Below are 21,453 nucleotides of genomic sequence, written 5' to 3' on the forward strand. Positions count from 1 at the left end.
TTTGTTCTTTTGGTTGGTTTGGTTTTTTTTTTTTTTTGTTAGTGTGGTTTTTTTCCTATAACAAACAATCTTTTGAGTACAGACTTAAACATTCATATTTGCATGTGGGAAAGCTTACTTGTATTAACAAACACAGGAATAAGAGGTTAGAGACATCACAGACCATGATTTACATAGGTTTCATGGCCAGTTATCGCTATCAACTGAAAACCATTATATGGAGACAATTTAACAAACAGGCATAGAGGCTGAATAAATGCACAAAGTTCAAAGATTTTTCTTCTCTTTATTTAAACACAAATACATTTACAGCATGCAGGTAAGTTAAAACTATATGGCGTCTTCCCCAAACCAATTGTTTTAATGCATCTTAAGTGTACTGAAGTTAAATCATATTCCACAGGTAGACTTGTCCTCTCATGTCAAATTTAGAGTTACGCACAGTAGTGAGTCAGCATTTAAGTTATGTAAATAATTTAGTCGTTCACCAGAAATAAATATTATTTCACCAAGTTCCTATCCTAAACCATCTTTTAAAAAATATGATCTAGAGGAACATAAAAATAAGAACCATTCAAAGACTGCAAGTTGAAACAGCAGTGTTGAACATTCCCCATATAGACTGAATATTTTAATTTACAAAAAACAGTAATTGTCCTGTCTGGCTGACCTATAGCAGCCAGACCAGAAAACAAAAAGGTTGGTTGTTTTTTGTTTCCTTTTTTACATTAAGAGGCAATTCTTGGTAAACTTCATAAAAGGTTTAAAATAAAAAAAAAGTTTAAATATAAAAAGGTGATGTACACTGAGCTACAGACTAGTTATTTAATCTATTTTTTAATTGTTCTTTAAACACAGCAATTTTCAGCACCAAAACCCATGATAATTACCTACAGGAATGAAACCCCCATTCACAGGCATGAGAAAAAAATCCTGCTTCATTTGAATGTACTTTAAGGAAACTTGGGGTTTTTTTGTTTTATGATTGCATATTAAAATGACGGTCTGAAAACCTGTAGTTAACATGGAGAAAGAAAATGGACAGTGCTGTTTCCATTAGGAGAAATTTCATTCAAAATAGTTTGCTGATCCTTTTCTTTCCTCAATGTGCTGTCTTTAATCGTGCTCTAAAACAACTGCAAAGTTTGGAGTGCTTGGCAGCCTTAATGAACAAAACAGTCTTAAAGGCTGGAAACTCCAAAATAGTGAGATTTCTGACTGATACACTCAACCTTTCAAAAAAAAAAAATCAAACTATTAAAAATTCAGACTACTGTAGATATAGAAAAAAGTGGTTCAAGGTCTAAAATCTGACTACACTCCATCCTAATATAAATATTTTGTCTATTTATAATATAAAAGTTGAAAGTGATTTTCTGTCTGAACAGTCACAGATTCCCTACTGTTTCCACAATAATTGATGAATACCCAGCAAAAAATTCAAGCCAGCACACAAAGTGGTACCAACCGAGTCTGGAAAGGTAACTGAATTCTTTCAGGAAGATTAAGTTCCTTCTTTCTCAAAGACCTGGTAACTAATTTCTACCCAGAAGGCAGCTGTTCTAAAAATTACAGTGGCTAAACCCTATGAATAAGTTAGGCAAATTATACTATAAAATTTTAAAACCCAGATTCAGCTCAGTGGGAGCACTGGAGCTCAAAAACCAAAAAAAAAAAAACCAGTTTCATTTTGTTAGCCACTTTAAAGGACTTTATTGCAAAGAGAAGAAAAATATTCCAACAACTACTACTGTGGACATTTCATATACCTACTTACAAACGGATTACAAATACAATTCAGGGTAGCACTTTATTTGTTTTATTGTTTTTTAAACACGTCTCTGGAATTTCCAGATATATCAGTTTTAAAAAGTTGTATCCTTTAATAGTGTATCTGAATTCATTGGCCAGTTGTTGAAAAAAGCATTTTAATTTAAAGTTAAAATTTTAGCCCAAAAATTCCAGTACTGTATATGCAGTGGAATATCAAGTTAGATTTTAGATTGTGTTCCTTTCACTATTATAAGATAGCAAAAGTGAACCATCACAGATACAGACAAATGGACAGACAGGCTCATCAGAATGAAGCAGAATGTTTTCACTCCACCAGACTGTACTGTGTGTAGAACCAAGAACAGGACAGATAGCATAATCCATTGCCAAAGTCTTTTTTGTAAACTTAGGTTTACTCTTATTACTGTACAATATTTAATTCTAAGTTACCCAATAAACGGGCATTTAATCAGATAACAGTTAAACAGCCTTGTTCATATTGAACTCTTTAGTTCTGTGGTGTAGCGATCGCAGTGCCTCATGGCAGTTGTCGTAAGCACACTTCTGTATTCTTACACTGTACAAATAAATTTAGTTCCAATGCTCTAAGTAGCATTCCAAAAGAAAACTGTAATGTAGAGTGCTGTTCTAATTCAATGGGACACGTAGTGTTATGTGAAGTGATAAAAATGAAAGTATACTTAAACACTGTCGCACATTCCCTAAGACAATAAGATGTACACAAATTAAACTAGAAAATTCAAACTAAGGTTTTCTCAACGTACATTCAGCTTGGCACAGTGCAGACTAAATTTAAGACATGAAAGACAAACTGTGTAATGAGCAGAGCTACATTTTAAGTAACATGTCATTTTTCAAGACGCCAAAATTGCACTCTAGTTTTTTTTTTTTTTTGGGAATCAGTTAGCAGAATTTGTAGAAGGGGGAAGAGCTGTACAGGCCAGGTATAATTTATACATTTTCAAAAAATAATCCTACAGTCCCCAAAGGGAGAGATTATTGTCATGGAATGACTCCCTCTACATGATATCCAATCCTCCTCACGCTGCATTTACTTTTCAGCAACTGTAAACGAGAAAAATAACAGAGTTAAGTGCTTGTACCTCATAAGCCAAAAAAAGTCAAGTTATTTACATTTACAGTAGACCATAGTCAGTATTTACGTAGCCTTTAAGAGTCCAATTCTTAGACCACTCAGGTAAGTGCTAATAAAACATTTGCTTTAGAATAAGAAATTACTCAACACAAAGCATTTAAGGAATGCTGTCTGGTACCAACAAATTTACAGCACAATAAACTGACTGGGTATCCAATCTTAATTGCCTTAACCAAGTAAACATTACAAACACAAACCAATTATAACTCAGCTCCATTTCCCATGACTGTTGCTACTTTTCCAGGCCAGGGAGAACTGCCAGGATATCACCTAGCTCATAACAAATTGATATTTAATAGTAAAATAAAGTTCAAGAAAGTTTTGTTCCTTTACTTCCATAAGGGACAGCTTCTTCCAAAAACAAGATAGGAGAGTTGGAATAAGTTATGACTTTGAGTGCTAAACTCTGCTTGGTTCTACAGCAATGTGTATCATGCTGACGTTAGAATTATATGAAAGCTTTACAACTGCTTAAGGGATTCTGTAACCATATTACATGGGAGTTTTTGATTTGTTTGTTAAAAAGGTGTTCTAGCCAATATGTAGTAATTTTCCACTCCATCATTTATCTACAAATAGTCCAAAAGTCAAAGTGGTCTCCCGTTTAAATTCCCCAGAAGCAACAGTGAAAGCTCTTCTCCAAAGCAAGATGTAGGCTCAAAATTTACTTATTTATTGCTAATCAACTGTTATAAGTACTCTTAAAGAAGTATAAGATTAAATAAGCTCTCTTCAGTTAGAATTCTAGGCAACACCAGAGCATGTGCAAGCTCATGCTAAAGTAGGCATCTAAAATAGAGTCAATCATACTTTGAAATGTCTCTGCATCGGACAGCTGAGAGAGCTACGTGGACTACAAAGGCAATTTATCTGAAGATTAATTTCACCAAAGCAACTTAATCAAGAATCCATGAATTGCCAGGTCCTTGCTCATTCAAGGTAGATGTTATTCAGAGATAAAGTACCTATCACTTCAACCGCTTATTTACTAAGGGACACTACCAAACATTACCAGGTACCCTAACTAGTACAACAGTCTGATTTGCTCTAAATTGGAGAGAAAGCTTTGAAAAGTCAGTCAGTTAATAAAAAGAAACAAATGGAAACAAGATTAACCTAAGCTGCTCTGGAGCCCTTAAAAAGAGAAGCACCCAGGAATCAAGCACCACACACGCATTTTAAGAGTATTTTTGAACTGAACATGCAGATAACCTTAACTAAGGGAATGCCTAGAAGACAGTTCTATGAATGCTTAAAAGTGAAGATGACAAAGAATGCAGCCGAACACTTCTGTTAGGTGACCAACAGACCAACTATAATGCAGATGTTAATTAAAAACCAGACAAGATTCTGTGAGCAACTTAAGCCTATTAAGTACCAGACTACAGATGACTACTTAGGAAATTAGAGACATTTTCAAGTAAGTGCACATATTAATTTCAATTACTGTAACTGTATTTTAACTAGGCTAACATTTTAAATTTACCAGATGAAGACATGAATTCTGTTAAATACTTTCAAATTACTTACACATGAAGCAGTGTGCCACTGTAGTAAGAACAGCAAATAACCAACATATAAGAATACGGTCATTTTAAATTTCATCACTGAATGTTTTCTGAAGAAAACCATATTTAAGACGATACTAGCAACCCAAAAATTTAAACTGCCCACTCCTTTCCCAAACAGTGGCTATTGGCTGTGACCAGTAACTACCTCCAATCGACTGTTTTCACATTTTGTTCTACTCCAGCAGAACAACTCCAGAACTACCAGTTTTCAACACCAGATTTGTAACAAAAACAGCAGCAGCATTAGTCAGATGTACACATATACTGTTCCTCTAACTATAAAATTCTGCAAAAAAAAAAAGTTAATCTGATTACTTGAGTGATTTTATGTCCCAGAATGAACTGTAATAAAACTAATACCAAGTGGTTTAATCATACATTTAAAAATCCTACAAGACAAACTTACACTTTGTCTTGCCGTCCTCCGCCTCCGCGCAGTGCAACTGGCTGGCTGTTCTGAGTGAACGCGCCTCCACCACGAATTGCACTTGGATGAGTTGGAGAAGCTGCTGGATGCTGGCCAGGACGGATAGGCTTAGCTGCATGAAAAGAAACATGACTTACAAATATATACATCACAATTTCACCTTTGATTATTCAAATTAACTAATGCTTTATTTTACAGAATCCCAGATGTAATAATCAAAATTGAAAGCACATAAAATAAGAAAACAAGTTCAGGAGATGGTATTCTGAAAACCTAACAGATTAGTATCAATTATAACAAGCCCTGAAAAACAGACAAGGTTTTGCTTTTATTGTCCCTATCAGAATTAAAGCAAGCAAAGCTTTTGATAATTATTATCTTCACATGTATTATCTGCCCCACCTAGTGCATTTCCCTATAAGAGTCCTATTTCTTGGCAATAAAAACTCAAATAAGACACATCAATAGACAAAGTTTCATGAGGGTTATGTTCCTGTAAGGAATCGTTATACCCTGCTGTGTTTCCCACACCTACTTGATTGATAAGCCGCTAGTTACTCAGCTCTGCACATGGCTTTGTGTACTGCTTACTCTACAGGCACCATTGTTTCGTCAACTTCTTACCACCATATAAAAATAAAACTTGCTCTATTACTGAATTCAAAAACAGTAGTTTTGACACGTAATTCACAAGCTGCATGCACTTTGATAAACAAACTGTATTTTCAATCAGTTTTGCACTAGCTCTTACCAGGACATGCACAACAGTAAGACTTTACAGAGTTCTGTAATATTAAACAGAAGCATTTAAAGTTTCAGCAGGTAAGAGTGGATATAAAGTACCTACAAGCAGCAACTGCATCAGAGAAACACTTCAAGTTCTGCCTTATAGGAAGCTGATCTCCAGTAAGACACGTCTATAGTTCAACTAGACATTTAAGTACAAGAGGCTTTACATTTGTGGTAAGCTCACTAGAGAATTCTGGTTTGTCTTCTTGGTGCCCACTTGAGACAAAGACAAGACAGGAAAGCACCTCTCTTCAGACCACCACTTGAATCGACCAAGAAAAAAAAATTGACTTTATTCTGCAACAGCTCTTTGCAGACCTACAGAATGCGAGTGAAGTTTAACTGCAATGCTCGTTTCAGCTGTGCTCACATTTAACAGAAGTGTATTCATTACTGAAGTCCTGACACAGGACAACAAAAAGGCTGGAACACAGTTACTTCTACAACACCAATGTAATAGGCACAGTTAAGTCCTCCATAGGTCACACACCCTCTTGGGCCTCAGCACTTTACAGCGCGATGGCAGGTGGAGGACCAAGGGAACATGACTGCCCTCCCACCACACAGTAAGAACACTAGTAGCTACTCCAGACTTCTGGATTTTCCATTCTTTTCCCCTAGGGAGGGCTATGGAATGATATACGTTTTGGAACAAAGAACCAAAAAGGCAATTAGGGATCTTATGACACCAGTTGTGGGTTTCTGTCTGCCCCTCTCCCACAAGATCAAGAAACAGCAAGACAATTTTGTGTTTGTTGTTTAAGGCGATAGCTTAATCTCTCTCCTTACTTTGGAATACCTACTTAGTCTCAGGTATTTAACATGATTCCATAAGAACTTCTAAGACTCATGCTCAATGTATTGTTTTGTTCTAGGAAATGAAACAAACATTCAGACTAGAACTGTAGGGTGGCAAGTCTTTCCCAGCATGTACAAAAACCCAGCTACCAGGAAAAGACCCATTTAAAAGAAATAAAAAAACCCCAGCCAACCATACACCAACAGCCACACACACTTACAGTCTATTAACCAAAATATAACTCATGGTAGAAAATGCACCATGTTCACCCACGCTGTTCCAGCTAGGGTTGGAAGATGCATACATGCACAGAGATCAGGAAAAAAATCAGGAGTCAGATGAAGCTTTACAGGTCAAGGGATTCTTTACTAACCAATTTGCGCAGAATGTCCTCTTCTGGCCATATTCTTGGATCTTACAGCTTCCTTTATACGATCTACTTCTTGCTGATACCGTTTGCGATCACGAGAAGCATTCTCTTTGGCTTCCTTCAGTGCAGACTCCAAAGCTTTAACTCTTTCAGCTGTAGCTCTAAGTCGCTTCTCCAGTTTAGGAAGTTCACAGCGAAGATCTGCATTATCACGTACCAGCTACAAAACCAGAATCGATTATTGTCTTGGTATCTCTCTTCATGGGGAGGGCCAACCAAACACCTTCCCACTCCTCAACAAGCAAAGCAGTAGGGCTACTGTATTATCTTTGCTGAAGCTTTTAGTAAATCTAATAGTTCATCAGTAAGGTTGTAATTTGAAAATCAGTTACTGTGGAAGAACATGCTACCCAGCATAGACACTTAAAGTCTACATTGTTTTTCAGTCATAGACAGGCGAGCATCCCCCAGACTGATATATTAACTCTAAACACTAACTTGGACGTTCTTCAGTTTAAATGCAGCTATTTTGTTACATACTCACATGCACTTAAAAAAGCTATTAATTTACCTTATAGGAAAACTTTAGTCTATTGGTTTGTATTAAGAGACACACTCAAGATGTAGAAGTATTAAATTATAAAACAGTTACTTTCTGACCAATATGCATTCAGTCCCTTCTGTAATAATGCACTTTAAGTAAATAAAATATTTAAATAAAACTTGAAATTAAGCCACATTGTACCTGCTTGTGAACCTTTGTAAGCTGTTCAAGATTATTCTCAAGGAAGGAAATCTTCTGTTTTTGTGCAGCGCTGCCTCCTGTATCATCCGAGTCAATCTCAGCACTCTGCAGTGACACAGGCATGGGGAGGGAGAGAGAAGGCTGAGTACAAATCCGAACTTGCATATTAAGATCAAGCCAGAAAAGTTACACTGCGTAAAGATCAATTCCTAATTTAGTTCTAAACTGAAATTTATGTAGTGGTCTCAGAAATGCCAAGTTTCACTACAGTACCACGTTACCTTTTTCACTCTAGTAGCCAGATCTTGAACAAACAGCTTCCGAAGATTGTGAAGAGTCTGAAGTTCTTTTGCCTACAGTTAGGGACAAGGAATTAAAAACAAAAAAAAAAAAAACCAGAACACAAACAAAAAACCAAACCAAACCAAACTCTGAAGGGCAGGGAGGGAAGCTAGCAAGTACTGACATTCGCTTTGGAACATATTGTGACTATCTTACCACAGTCTCTTCCAAACCCTTTAAATCTTGCCTCGCTTGTTCCCGTCTGTCCTGCATAACCCTAAAACAGAGTAAGTTCATGCTGAAATATCTGACCAAAATTTAAAATATCAAGCTTTTAGGAGACTAGAGTGATAAACACTATATGGTACAAACGAAAAGTGTTTTTCGTAAAGTCCGCAATTGAGGACGTAACCAAAGGCAAAACCACACTCAGAAATTCACATGGGGTGGGGTAGGAGCGGGGGAATTGCAGGAGAAAAAGATGGAAGTACTTTTAATATTGAAGGAATACAAACAAGTAAATTTGGATGTATAACTCATAAGTTTCTAGAATAGAATCATTTAGGTTGGAAAAGACCTTTAAGATCATCAAGTCCAGCCATTAATCTAGCACTGCCAAGTCCACCACTAAACCATGTCCCTGAAGAAAGGCTCTCAAAGTCAGGTTCATTAAGAATACTCGGGGAGATGATCTCCTACAAATGTTCTTAGCTCTGACCAGCTGAGATGACAAGTATCACCTGACAGATTAAGGATTTTTTGTTTTGTTCTACCACCCCACCCCCAACACATCTGCCAAAGCTAGCATCATAAAAAACAATCACAGTTCACAGGAATATAGCCTAACAATTATCACTTTACAGAGCTTCTGCCTTTCTATTTAACCTGAAAGCATTTACTGCATTGCTAATGTTATCTCTCAGAATTATAAGGAAGTGCAATTACTAAGGTGGCAGGATACAGGAAAGGAATTTGGACTTGCTAAATGATTAAACATTTGAGGTAGCAAAATATTCTAAAGAATATCTCAGCATCCTATCCATTTTCCAGGCCTCACTGAAAAAGCAGTTTCAGGCATCTTAGGTAACTCTACATCAGAAAAAAAAAAATCTAACATGAATAAACTGCACTGTTTCTGGCCTGTCATTTGTCATGCACATTTATGACATACAATGAAAAATAACTGGATTCAAAAAAGTTGGGGGAGGACACAGAACACTGAACTAATTTTTAATATTTCTTTGCAAGTATTTTGAAAAGGAAAGTTTCTAATATAGCAAGTACCTTTAAGGGATAAATGTTATACACACTTTAGCCTGCAAACTGAAATAAGAAGCAAATAATGTGCTATGGATATCAAGCGTTGCAAGAAAAGAAAACCTACTGTAACTAATGTAACTTTTGTAATCATTGTGGCATATAAATAAATCAGAACAAGATGGATTCACAAGACCAGAGTACTGTTAAAATTTTAGTCAGTTAAACCAGCACTATGTTTCACAGTAAGGCTAAAAAGAAAAGCGTTGCTTATTGGTTATCAGTACAGACCAATCAGGTCCCTCTGATTATTTCAAGTTCTATGATAAAAACCTGAAAGCCACTGTGTGTTTTTAAACATGGCCAAAAAGCATGCACTTTTGAAAATGTTTTAAGGATAATGTAGTTTTAACTGTAAAGTTTTTCTGTAAAGAAATTCAAACATGCCAGAAAGGGGTTGCTACTGATACTCTAGAAACATTTCCAGGTGATTATGGTCAGATTTTTAGAAGTTGAGAATTATTTTTCAGCTTGACCCTTGAATACTTACCTGCAAGCAGAACTCAATTCTAGTTACTGCATTAACTTTTCAGTCTCTAACTCATTAATACATTGTTATTTAGCTACTCAATGAAGCATGCAACTGTTTAATCTCAAGAATAAGCCAAATCAGAACCACTTAACTAGTTAAATCACACAAAAAACAAAAACAGTAAGGGAACAGAAGGAGCCAAAAAAAAAGAGAACTGTTACAAGCCTCTTCCAGTCTTAAAGCATTCAGTACTTAGCTGCAAATTGGAAAGTTAATTACTCCAACCTATAGCATATTAACAAAGAAAAAGTTGTGGCCTTAGTATCTTTCACCATTTTACTTCCACCTTAAAATATTAAGGCAGTTAAGACACTTTCAAAAAAGTTAAGTTCAAGAAGGCTCTGAAGCCTCACACTTTAATAAGCGTATCGCACAGTAAGAGCCACTTCATCATATTAGGTCACTAGTTTTTTTTAGAGGGAAGTGTTCCCACACAGATCTCTTTTATGGCCGATTATCACTTACGTAAGTTCATGCAGTTTTCTACTTTTTTCCTGATCAGTTGCTTTCAACTTCTCATGCTCAACTCTAAGACGTTCCTGTTCAAGCATCATCTTCTGGTTTTGGCTAAACACAGAAAGTAAATATTACATCAACCGAACCTCTCAGAAATTATATTCAGTAAAGCAACACAAGTTCGAAAGACACTGCTTGAGGAAACCCTTGCCGGCTTCCTGCCCACCACACTGTGCTCTGTGCTCACACAGTCCAGAGACATTAGGCACTAACAAAATAATGACAATTGCTTACTCTTGAAGTTCAGTGATAAGTTTCTCCTTTGCATCAACTTCATCTCTTAGGCTACTGATTTGTTTCTGATGTGTCTCACGATGACTCTGAATTTGCTGTTCCACAGCTTGCTATTAGAAAAAACAGTATGTATGATATGCTTTAAGAAGTTGCCATATTTCACTTTGGTTTTAAAAAAACAAAAGCAATGAAATTAACTTACCTTGACTTCATTTGCAGTTTGAACCTTATTTAAGTGCTCTTTCTCCATCTCGTGGACTTTTTCTAGTAAGGATAGAGGAGAGAAAAGAAAACACATTTCAGCCAGGTAACTGGGCAACTACAGGGAAGATGGTGTTAATTCCCCCTTCCCTCCCCAACACCTTAAAATTTGGAAAGTCTCCTCTCGCCACTAAGGTCAATTAAATCAGTAACATCTTAAATTTAATCCTATCAGAAGCAGTTCTTTCAAACAGCAAATATGTTTTCCTGTTGACCAACTCTACATGTTCAGTAGCAAAAAGCCATTCTATAGCTCTTCCCTTCAATTTAATAGAACAGAACAATTTCCTATTTATCACTATATATGTAAAATGGTGGTGGTGGTGGTCAGGGTGTAGGGAGGCAATTCCTACCCTGTGCTCGGAGTTGAACTAATTCTTCATTAAGGGAATCTACAGACTCTTCCAGTTGCCTTTTTTTCTGTTCCACATTCTGAAGATATTCAGTCAATGACTTGATCTTGGCTTCATGCTTGTAGAAAGGAGAGATTCATTTACTTTGGAACTAGATATCACAGAATTACATCTGCATAAACAGTTTATACTTATTTTTAAACAAGTAACCTATCTCAAAATAAAAATGGTGTCAACTAAACTTTAAGAAGAATATGACCACTCAACTATATTGTAATATAGCCTGTAAGACAACGCCTTTATTCTAGATTGGAATTAAATACATTTTTGGCTGGGAGAAGAAATGTTTTGAATGTTAAATACCATCAGAGGCAAGAGAGTCCCACTGTATTTAGAAGACTGCACTGAAATATGCATCTCCTGATATAAAGATTGCCATCTGTATATAAAACAAAATCTAGAAAAACTAAATTGCATACGTAGATCACAATTTTCAGAGTTTTAGAAGTCACATTACTGATCTTTGCTAGCAATCACGTTAAAATGGCCTTTCACACTAGAGGTTAAATTTAACCTGCTGTGCAGCCTATTACTGTGCCGTTACTACCTCTCCCACTTCCAACTTGCTGCATTAGTAGGCAGAGTGCTCACTACCCACTGCTTCTGTAAGACTTGTATTTGTAAAGGATCCTGTGATAGAGAACATATGGACCCCAGTACATAATACAAACATTACAAAAGCCATATCAGGCTAGAGACATATTACAGAAATTCTGACATCCTGTCACACAACTACTCAGAAGCATCCAAACTGCAAAGATGATTGAGGATACAGCTGAGTCTTGTGGCTGTTCAATCACAATGTACTTTGTTAGGTGCCAAGAAGAAATTGCAATTCCCCCCCCCCCCCCCCAGCAGGTTAATGAATTCAAAAGAACATTTAAGAAGTACAGTGTAAAGAAAGATTTACCTGTGAGATACGGAGCTGGCAGGCAGCCAACTCCTTTTCATTTTCTTCCATTTTTTTATTGCTTTCTGCTTGTGTGCCTTCTAACTGTTTGCAACGTTTCACCATTGTTTTTACTTCTGATTTCATTTTACTAATGTACAGTCTCGCAACCGTGAATTCTTCATCTATCATGCCAGTTCCCTCAGGCTGCTGAAAAGCATGGAGTGACACATTCAGAACGCTCAGATAACAAAACAGAATTAAATATGAGCTGGAGCAAAATTTAGTGCCCAGCACACATCCCCTGCCTCGACTGATACTGAGAGCATTTGCACACCAAAACATAACTGTTAAGTTTTCTGACTGATTATTTAGAAGTTTGCACAAAGGTAATGAGTCACTGGAAGAGGAAAATATAGTTCACTATAGATTTCTAACACTGCTCACATTCTTGTCCTACAGTGATCTTCCAGATTTCCCTTTCATTTCAGTTCCTCATTCCATTTTTAGTAAGTAACATCTTGATTGCCACTGTAGGTCAGCATTAGATTTCCAAGATGATGATGCTGCTGATTATGACCGTTTCATATAGCAGTTTAACAGTATGAATGAAAACACTACTTCAGAAAAAAATAAATCATACCTACTCTTCCTTATCCTTGCACAATCAAATTCTGTTTGGGACCTGACAAGTCACAGCATAAGCAAGGGATAAGCTTATGCCCAAATTATCAATATACATGAGGCTTTCTATGGTGGTTATTTTTACTGTACTAAGAAAACTGACCCCACCTATCCACAATGTATGTGAGTAATACATGGCATTAAAAAATGCACTAATTCTTACCTTGACATCATTATTTCCTACTGCAATTCCTATCTCTGCAAGATCTTTTAGTAAGGAGGCCATCATCTCCGTCGCTCGTTTCTTCTGATGGTTGGTCATTTCTTTAAGTTTTTGAAGTTCAGCATCTATACTGGCTAGAGTGACCTACAGTAAAAGAAGTCACGCTTTAATGAACAGAACACACTCTTTGTTTTAGAGCTACTTTCATATTATTTATTTAAATACAGCAACATGTAGTTGCCTACTGAAATGTCCCATTTTTATGTCTAAAACCAGACTGGTGTCAACCTATGTGACTACACCATACAGTAAAGAATTTGGAAGTCCTACAGTGACAATATTGCTTCCGAAAAAAATGTAAAGTACTGGGGAGAGAGGCTTCAGCCCACAAAATATAATCTTACAGCTCCGCAACAAAATTCACATCAACATTGCTAAACAGCAGAGTTATATACAGTTAAATATTGCAGAGGATTGCGTTTATAGGAAAAAGATACATAGACAACAAGTCAAACACTTGCTGTGGTTGTACTGGCTGCATCTCAGCAGCCTGCATTCTCAGAAGTTGTCTGCTCTCTGGTCTCCAGTTTTAAAAACAGGTGCCAGAAGTTTTACAGCAGGAAAATTTCAGCCAGTGACGCCAAAGGATGGTTACTGCATGGGTTAGCTGTGACAGACTGAGAACACTGAAATGTCTTAATGTTATTACATCTCAGAAGAGTTGTTGCTTTCTCATGGATTGAATTATTCATGACACTTAATGGACTTTAAGTTACAACATCTATATTAGATTGTAGATAATCAAGTGATTCTAAACTACATATAAACAACAAAACGAAAAAACACCCAACCAAAAACCCAAACCGTACACTTCAGAATCATACACACATACACCTATTCCACCAAATTTTAAATGCTGCTCATAATAGGAAGACCAGAGGTCACCTGACTTTCAGCTGACCTTAAAGTGATGTAAGTTACCAATAAAGACTACTCAGCTCAGAATACTTAGAAGTTTAAAGATAGGTTTCGTGATCTTGCAACACTGGCATTTAAATTGATGTTCACATCTAGTCAAGTTTTACTAACTGAAAATTGAAAGCCACATTCACCAGAAGACCCAGACCCACTGAATTTTCATCTTCAAGAATAGAGATGAATGAGACTTGAACCATCACATATTCTGCCTGCAATGCCAGCAAACAAGCTGGTCCTTTTGAGTACTTAGAAGTTTTGGATAATGGGTAGAGTATTAACTGTTTAAAACTGACTGAAGTCTGTCAAATAATTGGCTACCAAAACTATCAGTCAATTCAGAAACTATGCAGGCACCTGAGGAGGTGTATGGTATTCATCCTGCAGGACTGATGCTGCATCTGTAGTTTAACCAGGGCCATCTTTTGGACTATGTCCTCAGTGTTCAGGACTACTCCTTTCAGAAAGTAAAATCAACTGCCTGTTTTGAAGGCATCAAGATAAGTTGTATTTTACATGCCATAAATACACCATGCAAATACACATTCCTTTCAAGAAAAGCTCACTGCAATTTCAGGATTGGAAGGAGCAATTCTTAAGTGAAGACTACCTCAACTGCACCAGAAAGACAAACAAAACTGAGTGAGATCACCAGCAGGTAACGAAAGTGTTAGCTTCTAATACCTAGGATTTCTCTGAATACTCTTCAGGTAGTAAAATGCCACAGGTATTAAAAAGATGAGCGCTATCAAGGTCAACATTCACTGTACATTTTTCTAAAGCTTACTGGTTTTAGGAAATCATCCTTTGCTAAAAGCTAAAAAAATTTTAGACTTAAGCTCCCATTTTCCCTTATAAAAAACCTTTAAATGACTTCAAGCAAGAAATAGCAGTAAGGCAAGAAAAGTTACATTGAAGAATCTCAGTAATTTTTTTATCCCAATTTCGTACCGATTTTTGATTGAGTTCATCACTAAGCAGTTCATATTCTTTTGCCTTATCTTCTACTTCCTGAGACTTCTGGTCATAATTGACAGCTAATTCTTCAAGGGCTTGTAGCACCTCTTTCACTTCCTCTTTAGAGGCATCATTTTCAGCCTGAAGGCGATTCAACTCTGCTTGCAGGTTGTCTTGGTCCCGTCTGGTTGATGCTAGAAGCTGCAACATCAATAAGAGATTTATTGAAAATTACAACAAATAAACATCAAGAAAATTCCTTGCATAAGTTGAATCTTATTAAAGCTTTAGCTACTGCAATAGCTTATATCTACATTTTTAGTGTCTAGTATCATGCAAGAAGGGTGCAGAGGACAGGTAGAATGAAAGTGTAACAAATAATTACATTTATCATCTATATCCATAGTTCTTTAGCTTTTAACATATTTTTAAAATGGAAGTGATTACAAATCAAGATGCATAAGGACAGCAACTGGAAATGCACATGGAATATTGCAAGTTCTCAAAAAAGCCACTGAACACTACTCATGAGTCTGAAATTGTCAACGGGCTAGGGACTAAGCTTCCAGCATTTTCACACTATTAGTTGCTGAAGAATAACTAGACAAAGTGAACAGGTGCTAAAGAGGCAGATTTATTTATTGAAATAACATCAAACAGTAGCTCCAGCTTCCTGAGTCCTCAACCCATTTCCTTCTTGCCATGTACACAAAGATTACAATTTTTTCCGTCTTTGTGCTATATAGAATTATTTCCTCTAGTATCTTGCCTAAATGAAAATAACCATTTCATTATTAATAGCTATTTTCCCCATTTAATTAAGTTACACCACTGGCAACACGTGTATAAAATCATTTGAATATTCTAGCAAATATACTCTGCAGTAACCCACAGATACTTCCTTTTTCATTATGGGCCATTACATTTCCCTCCTCCCCCTTCTCTCTCTGTACAGCAACTGATCAAAAGCCTTAAAACTAGATTTCTTACATTAAATCAAGGTATCTTCATTTTTGACAAACTGCTAACTTTACAAGGGGAAAACTGTCTATGTCTCTGCATAAAACGTTTCCATTCCTTCAATCTTCATGGATACATAAGGTTCAGGTAAACTGGTTTAAGTTCAGCCATTAGCTCAGTGTCAGTGGGAGGGGAATGAATAGGCAGGGCATTAACATAAGGAATAGAACTATTATACAGTAGTAAAATGTGATTCTACTCCCTGGTCACAAACTGTGACCTATTCAGAACATCACAAATTTCTCTAAAGGAAAGAAAAAAAAAATGGAATAAAGATGCAGAAGCAAAACTCACCTCTTCCTGATCCAACATTTGCGTTTTCAGTTTTTCTACTAGTTGACTCTGCTGATTAATTTCTTCATCCTGCAGTTGAAGTAAGACTGTGTTAAATAAACTGACAAATCTCACTCAGGAAAAATAATCTAAGAGACAGGAGATGTTAGGCATCTAACTTTTCCATATTCTCAGACAATTATACAACAGAAAGCAATAAAAGTAAAAAAATAATCTCTTTGATTTCACTGGGTGATTCACTAGGCTCTTAGCCTGTCTTCTCGAAGTTGTTCTAACTTCGAAGTTAGAAACAACGAGAACTTAATTAAAATATTTTTCTCCTCTCCAAATGTAGTACTACTGCTTAAATTTAAAATTATGTTCAAATAAAATATGCACAACATGGAAGGTAAAAACTGCTGTCTTCAAATTACTCATTTTCCTGCTTTCTCATTATCTTCTTATTTCTGGTACACTATTATTACAAACAATTAACTAGGAATGTTCTACACCCAGAAAGTAGAAATACTGTTCAAGATTCTCATTAACTTTTCCTTCCTAGCTTTCATTTTTATCTTGTTTTCTATGTAGTGATACTTTAGTTTTCAGGACATTTTTTATTAGTTTCAGCAAAGGAGGGAGAGTAACTAAGAAAGGATGCTCACTTAGAACCAGATAAGGCATTTTTGATCTCTCTTAATCAGAGCTTCAGAATTAGAGTAGGCACTTTCAGCAAATATTGAAGCGAGCTGTACTAACAAATGAAGACTGGCAAATTAAACATTACATAATATAGCTCAAGATATATTTCCAAGAGGTCTTACATTAAATAAGAATGGCAAACCTTGTCATCCAGTTGTTTGTATAGTTTGGCAATTTCTTCCTCACATTTTCTTCTCTCAGCATCAGTGAAATTGCCAGTTACTCCAATTGTGGTAGCTGGTTTATCATTAATAACAGTAATATCCTTGTCCACTGCAAAAGCTTCTAAGTTGGCCTTCTCCTTGTCAAACTGCTCATCAACTGGTACAGTCTCCCCTAAAGAAAAGAATACACTTGGGTTTAGTAGTCAGCCACTAAGTATTTTGCACAAAATTAGCCTTGAGAAGTATTACATACTCCCTACTATCCATACTCCTAACTTACAGTTAGTAAGCCATCAAGTTCACGTGATTACATGGTAAAAAAATGACCACTGGATCATCCAAACTATCTCCTGCTTACCTCAGAACGTTGTATTTCACCCACTTACTCTGCTATGAGCTCCAAATCTCACATCAAACTGTATCTTCCAGAAAGGCACCTAACTTGCCCTGAAGACAGAAAATCCTCTTTTCCCTTGGCAGTCTGTCTTGCTATGTAGCCATATTTACTTTTAAATTGCTTTGATTCTAATTTAAAATATTTGTTCAGTTACACTTCTATCCTTTTATATTCATTAAGCCTCTTCTGATGAGAGCACTTTACTAACTTTGCATAGAAAAAATACCACATACGCTAATCAAGGCACTTCTCTGGTAAACTAAAAAAAATTCCTTAGCACCTTATTACAAAACATTTTCTGCAGCCCTTGGATGGTATGGACTCTTGCCAACACTCCAGTACCTTGTGTCAATATTCTGGAAGAGCTATACTTAACATTTCAGGTGTGGCCTCATACCATCTCTATAAGAGATTAAAAAATAAAAAAATTAAAAACACATCACATCCCACTAAACTTAAGTGAGCCCACTTCTCTGAGATTTGCACCAGGTTGTGGTGCAGTTGTTTACAAGATTGCAAAATCGTCTTCTGTAGCTGCCAAACTCCAGAATGCATCTGTAAGTATGACCTATGTTCTTCCATTCTTGAATTTAAGACTTCATTTTTAACTTGCATTTTGCCAGACGTTTTAAAGATAAGTTGTCAATTATTCAGGAAGAAAAGATAGGCACACATTCTGTACTGTCAGCAATTTTGGGTTTGGGGTTGGTTTTATGCCTATTAACATGTTTGAGTTTTAAACAAAGATAAGATCTTGTGATATTGATTTGAATTTGAAAACCAAACCAGAGGAAATTTTAATCATTTATAATTTCTGCATTTACAATTAATATCATTGTTTCTCCCCCAAAATAAATTTTTAGAATGTAACTCTAGTTCTGTAGTAAACTAAGCGTTGAAGAACCTAATACCAATATATTGCCAAACATTTTTCCCATTACGTGATTATTAGATGTTCCAGTTGTAATACAGTGAAAAATATGAAATTCCTATGTCAACTTATTATCCTAGCTTTAATATTCCTACCACTGTCTTGCATAGTGCTCTTAGTTATTTTTGGTATCCTGAATACTAATTCAGCATCTATCATCTTCCCTAAAGTTTGCAGAACAAAAATATAACTGCTTCTCACCATTACGCCATCTGTTGAGTTCATTTTCCAGCCACTGTATGGTGTTACGCAGAGTCTTGTTTTTCTCTTTTTCCTTCTCATACTTTTTCTTCCATTGTTCTGCAGTGAGCTCCACGTTGACACAGACTGTGTTCTTAATGGTCTTTGCTCTATACAGAAACAGCAAAAAACTCTGAAACTTTTTTTTTTTAAAGAAAAGAATTAAAGACTCTTAAATAAAATTCCTATGTATCACTGGTGAAATTGTAAATAATTCCTACCTCTTCCAAAAAGCTTACTTCTCTCCCTGCCAACTTACTATTCTTTCCACTGGATTGATACAACTGTTAATGGACAGAGCAATACAATAAGCTTTGGGAAGGTTGAAAAATCTCAAGCTGGTTGATTTAGAAAAATTCAGCTGCGTACTTTCACCTGAAAGAATTTAAATCAGGACAGTGCGCAGCTTTGAACAAAGGGCAGCATCCACCACATCTCGCAAAAATCTCTCTAACAGAGAGCATAATACTTTGAGGGTGTAAACCATCAAGCTTATTTAAGAAACAGCTCGTTCCAACCTAAAAATCCAATTGTTGGATCTCCATTACCCAAAATGGTGTCCAAGCTATAAAGTTCAGATTGACTGTCTACATTCAGTCATGCAAATCTCATCTGAACACATTAACTTTGGAGATGAAACTACAATAACTGGCACTAATAATATATCTTTGTAAAAGTTAATGTATAGTTTTTACTTTAGTGCCACACCTCGTTGACCTCAGTAATTCTTCTGTATAGTCTCCTACTACCAAATACCAACCCCCCCTCAAAGATGAGAACAGGAAAGAAGTTTAATGGTAGTTAAAAATTTCTGCCCCCCTCCATAATATGACTCCTATAAGCATCTTTCTGCAAGGTCTTACTGGGACTGATTACTACCAAAAGGCACATAATTTCCTTCTAAGTTATGTGATATTTATCTAGCCTTCTAGATATTTATCTAGCCTTCTAGATACTATAGCTGCGGGTTTCAGCAGAAATTTAACACCTCTAGAAGGCTGAATTAATATACCAGACTAACCATGGTACCCAAGATAAAAGCATAATCTATTAACTCCTGAAGACGACAAGAGCATGAGGCAATGAAACTGGAGCTACAGCCGGAGGACACTTCCCAATAGCTCATTCAAGTACTAATATGAAAGGAAAAGACCACCTAGATTCCAAAAAGAGACCAAAACCACCTCCACTGCTGCAGAATGCAGTCATTACTCCACACCCACCAACCACCCATATTCTGCCAAGGTTTTAAGAAGTTCTGAAGTATTTTAGTTTACTTTCCATAATAAAAATCTTGTCTGAAAAGACTAGTAGAAAACTATCTTGTTGAATTAAAGTGGAAGAGGTAGGCTAACAGAAGACCAGATGAACTAAGTGAAATGCTGACAGCTTTTGTAGTGTGCTCCAGTAAATAGTGATTAAATCTAGCAGTCAGGAACTAGAGTATTACAATGAAGCATTAATAACAGAGCAGTAAAGAAGAGATACCTAACAGAATACTAAATCTGAAATGGATATTTATGAATTCAATTACAAATGACACAGGAATTTAGAAGTATTAACTCAAGTGTTACTGGAATGCTAGATACAGGAAACAGACCAAACTACGTAATTCAGTACTCCATCAAGGAAAGGCTGGCAGAGGACAGGCTCTCCCAGCAAAAAGGATTCAACTTAATAGGGGAAAAAAAAATGATTCCTCCCTCCCACATAAAAAAAAAAAAGAAAGAGTATGAATTACCCTCCAAGACTACACATTAAACTGCATTTTGAATCAAACAATACACTGTCTTCCTGGAAATACACACATCTTCAGGACCCTGCCCAATTTAAGGATTGTTATATAGATAAGATAGATGACCACACTTAGCCATGTGTGCACTGAAGAATTACAGGAGGTAAACATTCTAATTAGCTTGGTTCAGGAATCTTAATGGAGTAACATTTATTTCTCATTCTGCATTTATATCCGAGCATAGTAAGAGCAAAACATTAAGCTGTTTACTCACCTTTGGCCAAACAGAAGAGTAGATTTAGTTTCAGACTCGTTGTATGAAGACGGAGAACAGCAAATAACAATAGTGGTTCTGCAATTACCCCCTAGTGAATCTTGAAGGATTCTGGTCATTTTACTATCACGATATGGAACATAAGTCTACGAAGAAAACAGTTAAATGAATCAGTCACAATTTTTCAGGCATGTTATTTAATTCATTGGAGTTAGGCTTTTGCTAGGTATAACTTCATTAGAAAGACATTAAATTCTACTTCAATTCATAAAACCTAAGACTGAACATGCATGGGATGACATAAAATTGTACTTCTACGTTTGGTAACTTCTACAGTACAAGAAAACCATCAGTACAATGCTTAGGACCCTCAACATTACACTGATGATTAAAGTTACATTTAATGTATGTAATTAATCATCAGTGTTAACACAGTATAAGGGCAATTTGCAATGCATTGGTGCAACTGGATTAAAAGACTCCACACACATCACTGAGGCCAGTAAAGAATTTCTGCATAGTATCATGCTCAGAGATGCAATCCTTCAACCCTGAAGTATAAAAATACAGAACAGGACACTTACACTACTTTCAGCCAAAGCCGAGATGACGTTTCCAAGAGCAGACAAAGACTTGTTGATGTTCTTAGCCTCATCCAGCACAGCACCTTCTGCTCCAGTTTTACTAACCTATACAATATTTCAGTAAATTACTAAAAGCATCTTCAAAGAAACACCTTCCACATTTAATATAAAACTTGAGTTAATTTTTCTGCTTTTAAGTCAGTCTCCCCAACTTTATGAGGTACACATAAGTAAGCTGAATTAGAGAAAGCAAACTCCT

At 36.2% G+C, this 21,453-nt stretch overlaps 1 protein-coding gene across 1 annotated transcript in view; it reads right to left on the minus strand.

The window, feature by feature from the left end:
• Positions 1-254: 254 nt before the first annotated feature.
• KIF5B (kinesin family member 5B) overlaps positions 255-21,453 on the minus strand; it is a 36,623-nt gene continuing 15,424 nt past the window's right edge. The window contains exons 9-26 of the mRNA XM_074156949.1: positions 21,195-21,299; positions 20,611-20,756; positions 18,563-18,711; positions 17,012-17,205; positions 16,189-16,257; positions 14,869-15,075; positions 12,943-13,086; positions 12,117-12,305; positions 11,147-11,264; positions 10,735-10,796; positions 10,533-10,642; positions 10,248-10,349; positions 8,150-8,210; positions 7,933-8,004; positions 7,652-7,756; positions 6,910-7,126; positions 4,928-5,060; positions 255-2,859 (exon numbers count right to left, since the gene is read on the minus strand). Coding sequence (XP_074013050.1) covers positions 2,853-2,859; positions 4,928-5,060; positions 6,910-7,126; positions 7,652-7,756; positions 7,933-8,004; positions 8,150-8,210; positions 10,248-10,349; positions 10,533-10,642; positions 10,735-10,796; positions 11,147-11,264; positions 12,117-12,305; positions 12,943-13,086; positions 14,869-15,075; positions 16,189-16,257; positions 17,012-17,205; positions 18,563-18,711; positions 20,611-20,756; positions 21,195-21,299 — 2,190 coding nt within the window. The 3' untranslated portion in view covers positions 255-2,852. The remainder of the gene's footprint in view (positions 2,860-4,927; positions 5,061-6,909; positions 7,127-7,651; positions 7,757-7,932; positions 8,005-8,149; positions 8,211-10,247; positions 10,350-10,532; positions 10,643-10,734; positions 10,797-11,146; positions 11,265-12,116; positions 12,306-12,942; positions 13,087-14,868; positions 15,076-16,188; positions 16,258-17,011; positions 17,206-18,562; positions 18,712-20,610; positions 20,757-21,194; positions 21,300-21,453) is intronic.

The sequence above is a fragment of the Numenius arquata genome, chromosome 12 (genome assembly GCF_964106895.1).
Source record: "Numenius arquata chromosome 12, bNumArq3.hap1.1, whole genome shotgun sequence".
Lineage (NCBI taxonomy): Eukaryota > Metazoa > Chordata > Aves > Charadriiformes > Scolopacidae > Numenius > Numenius arquata.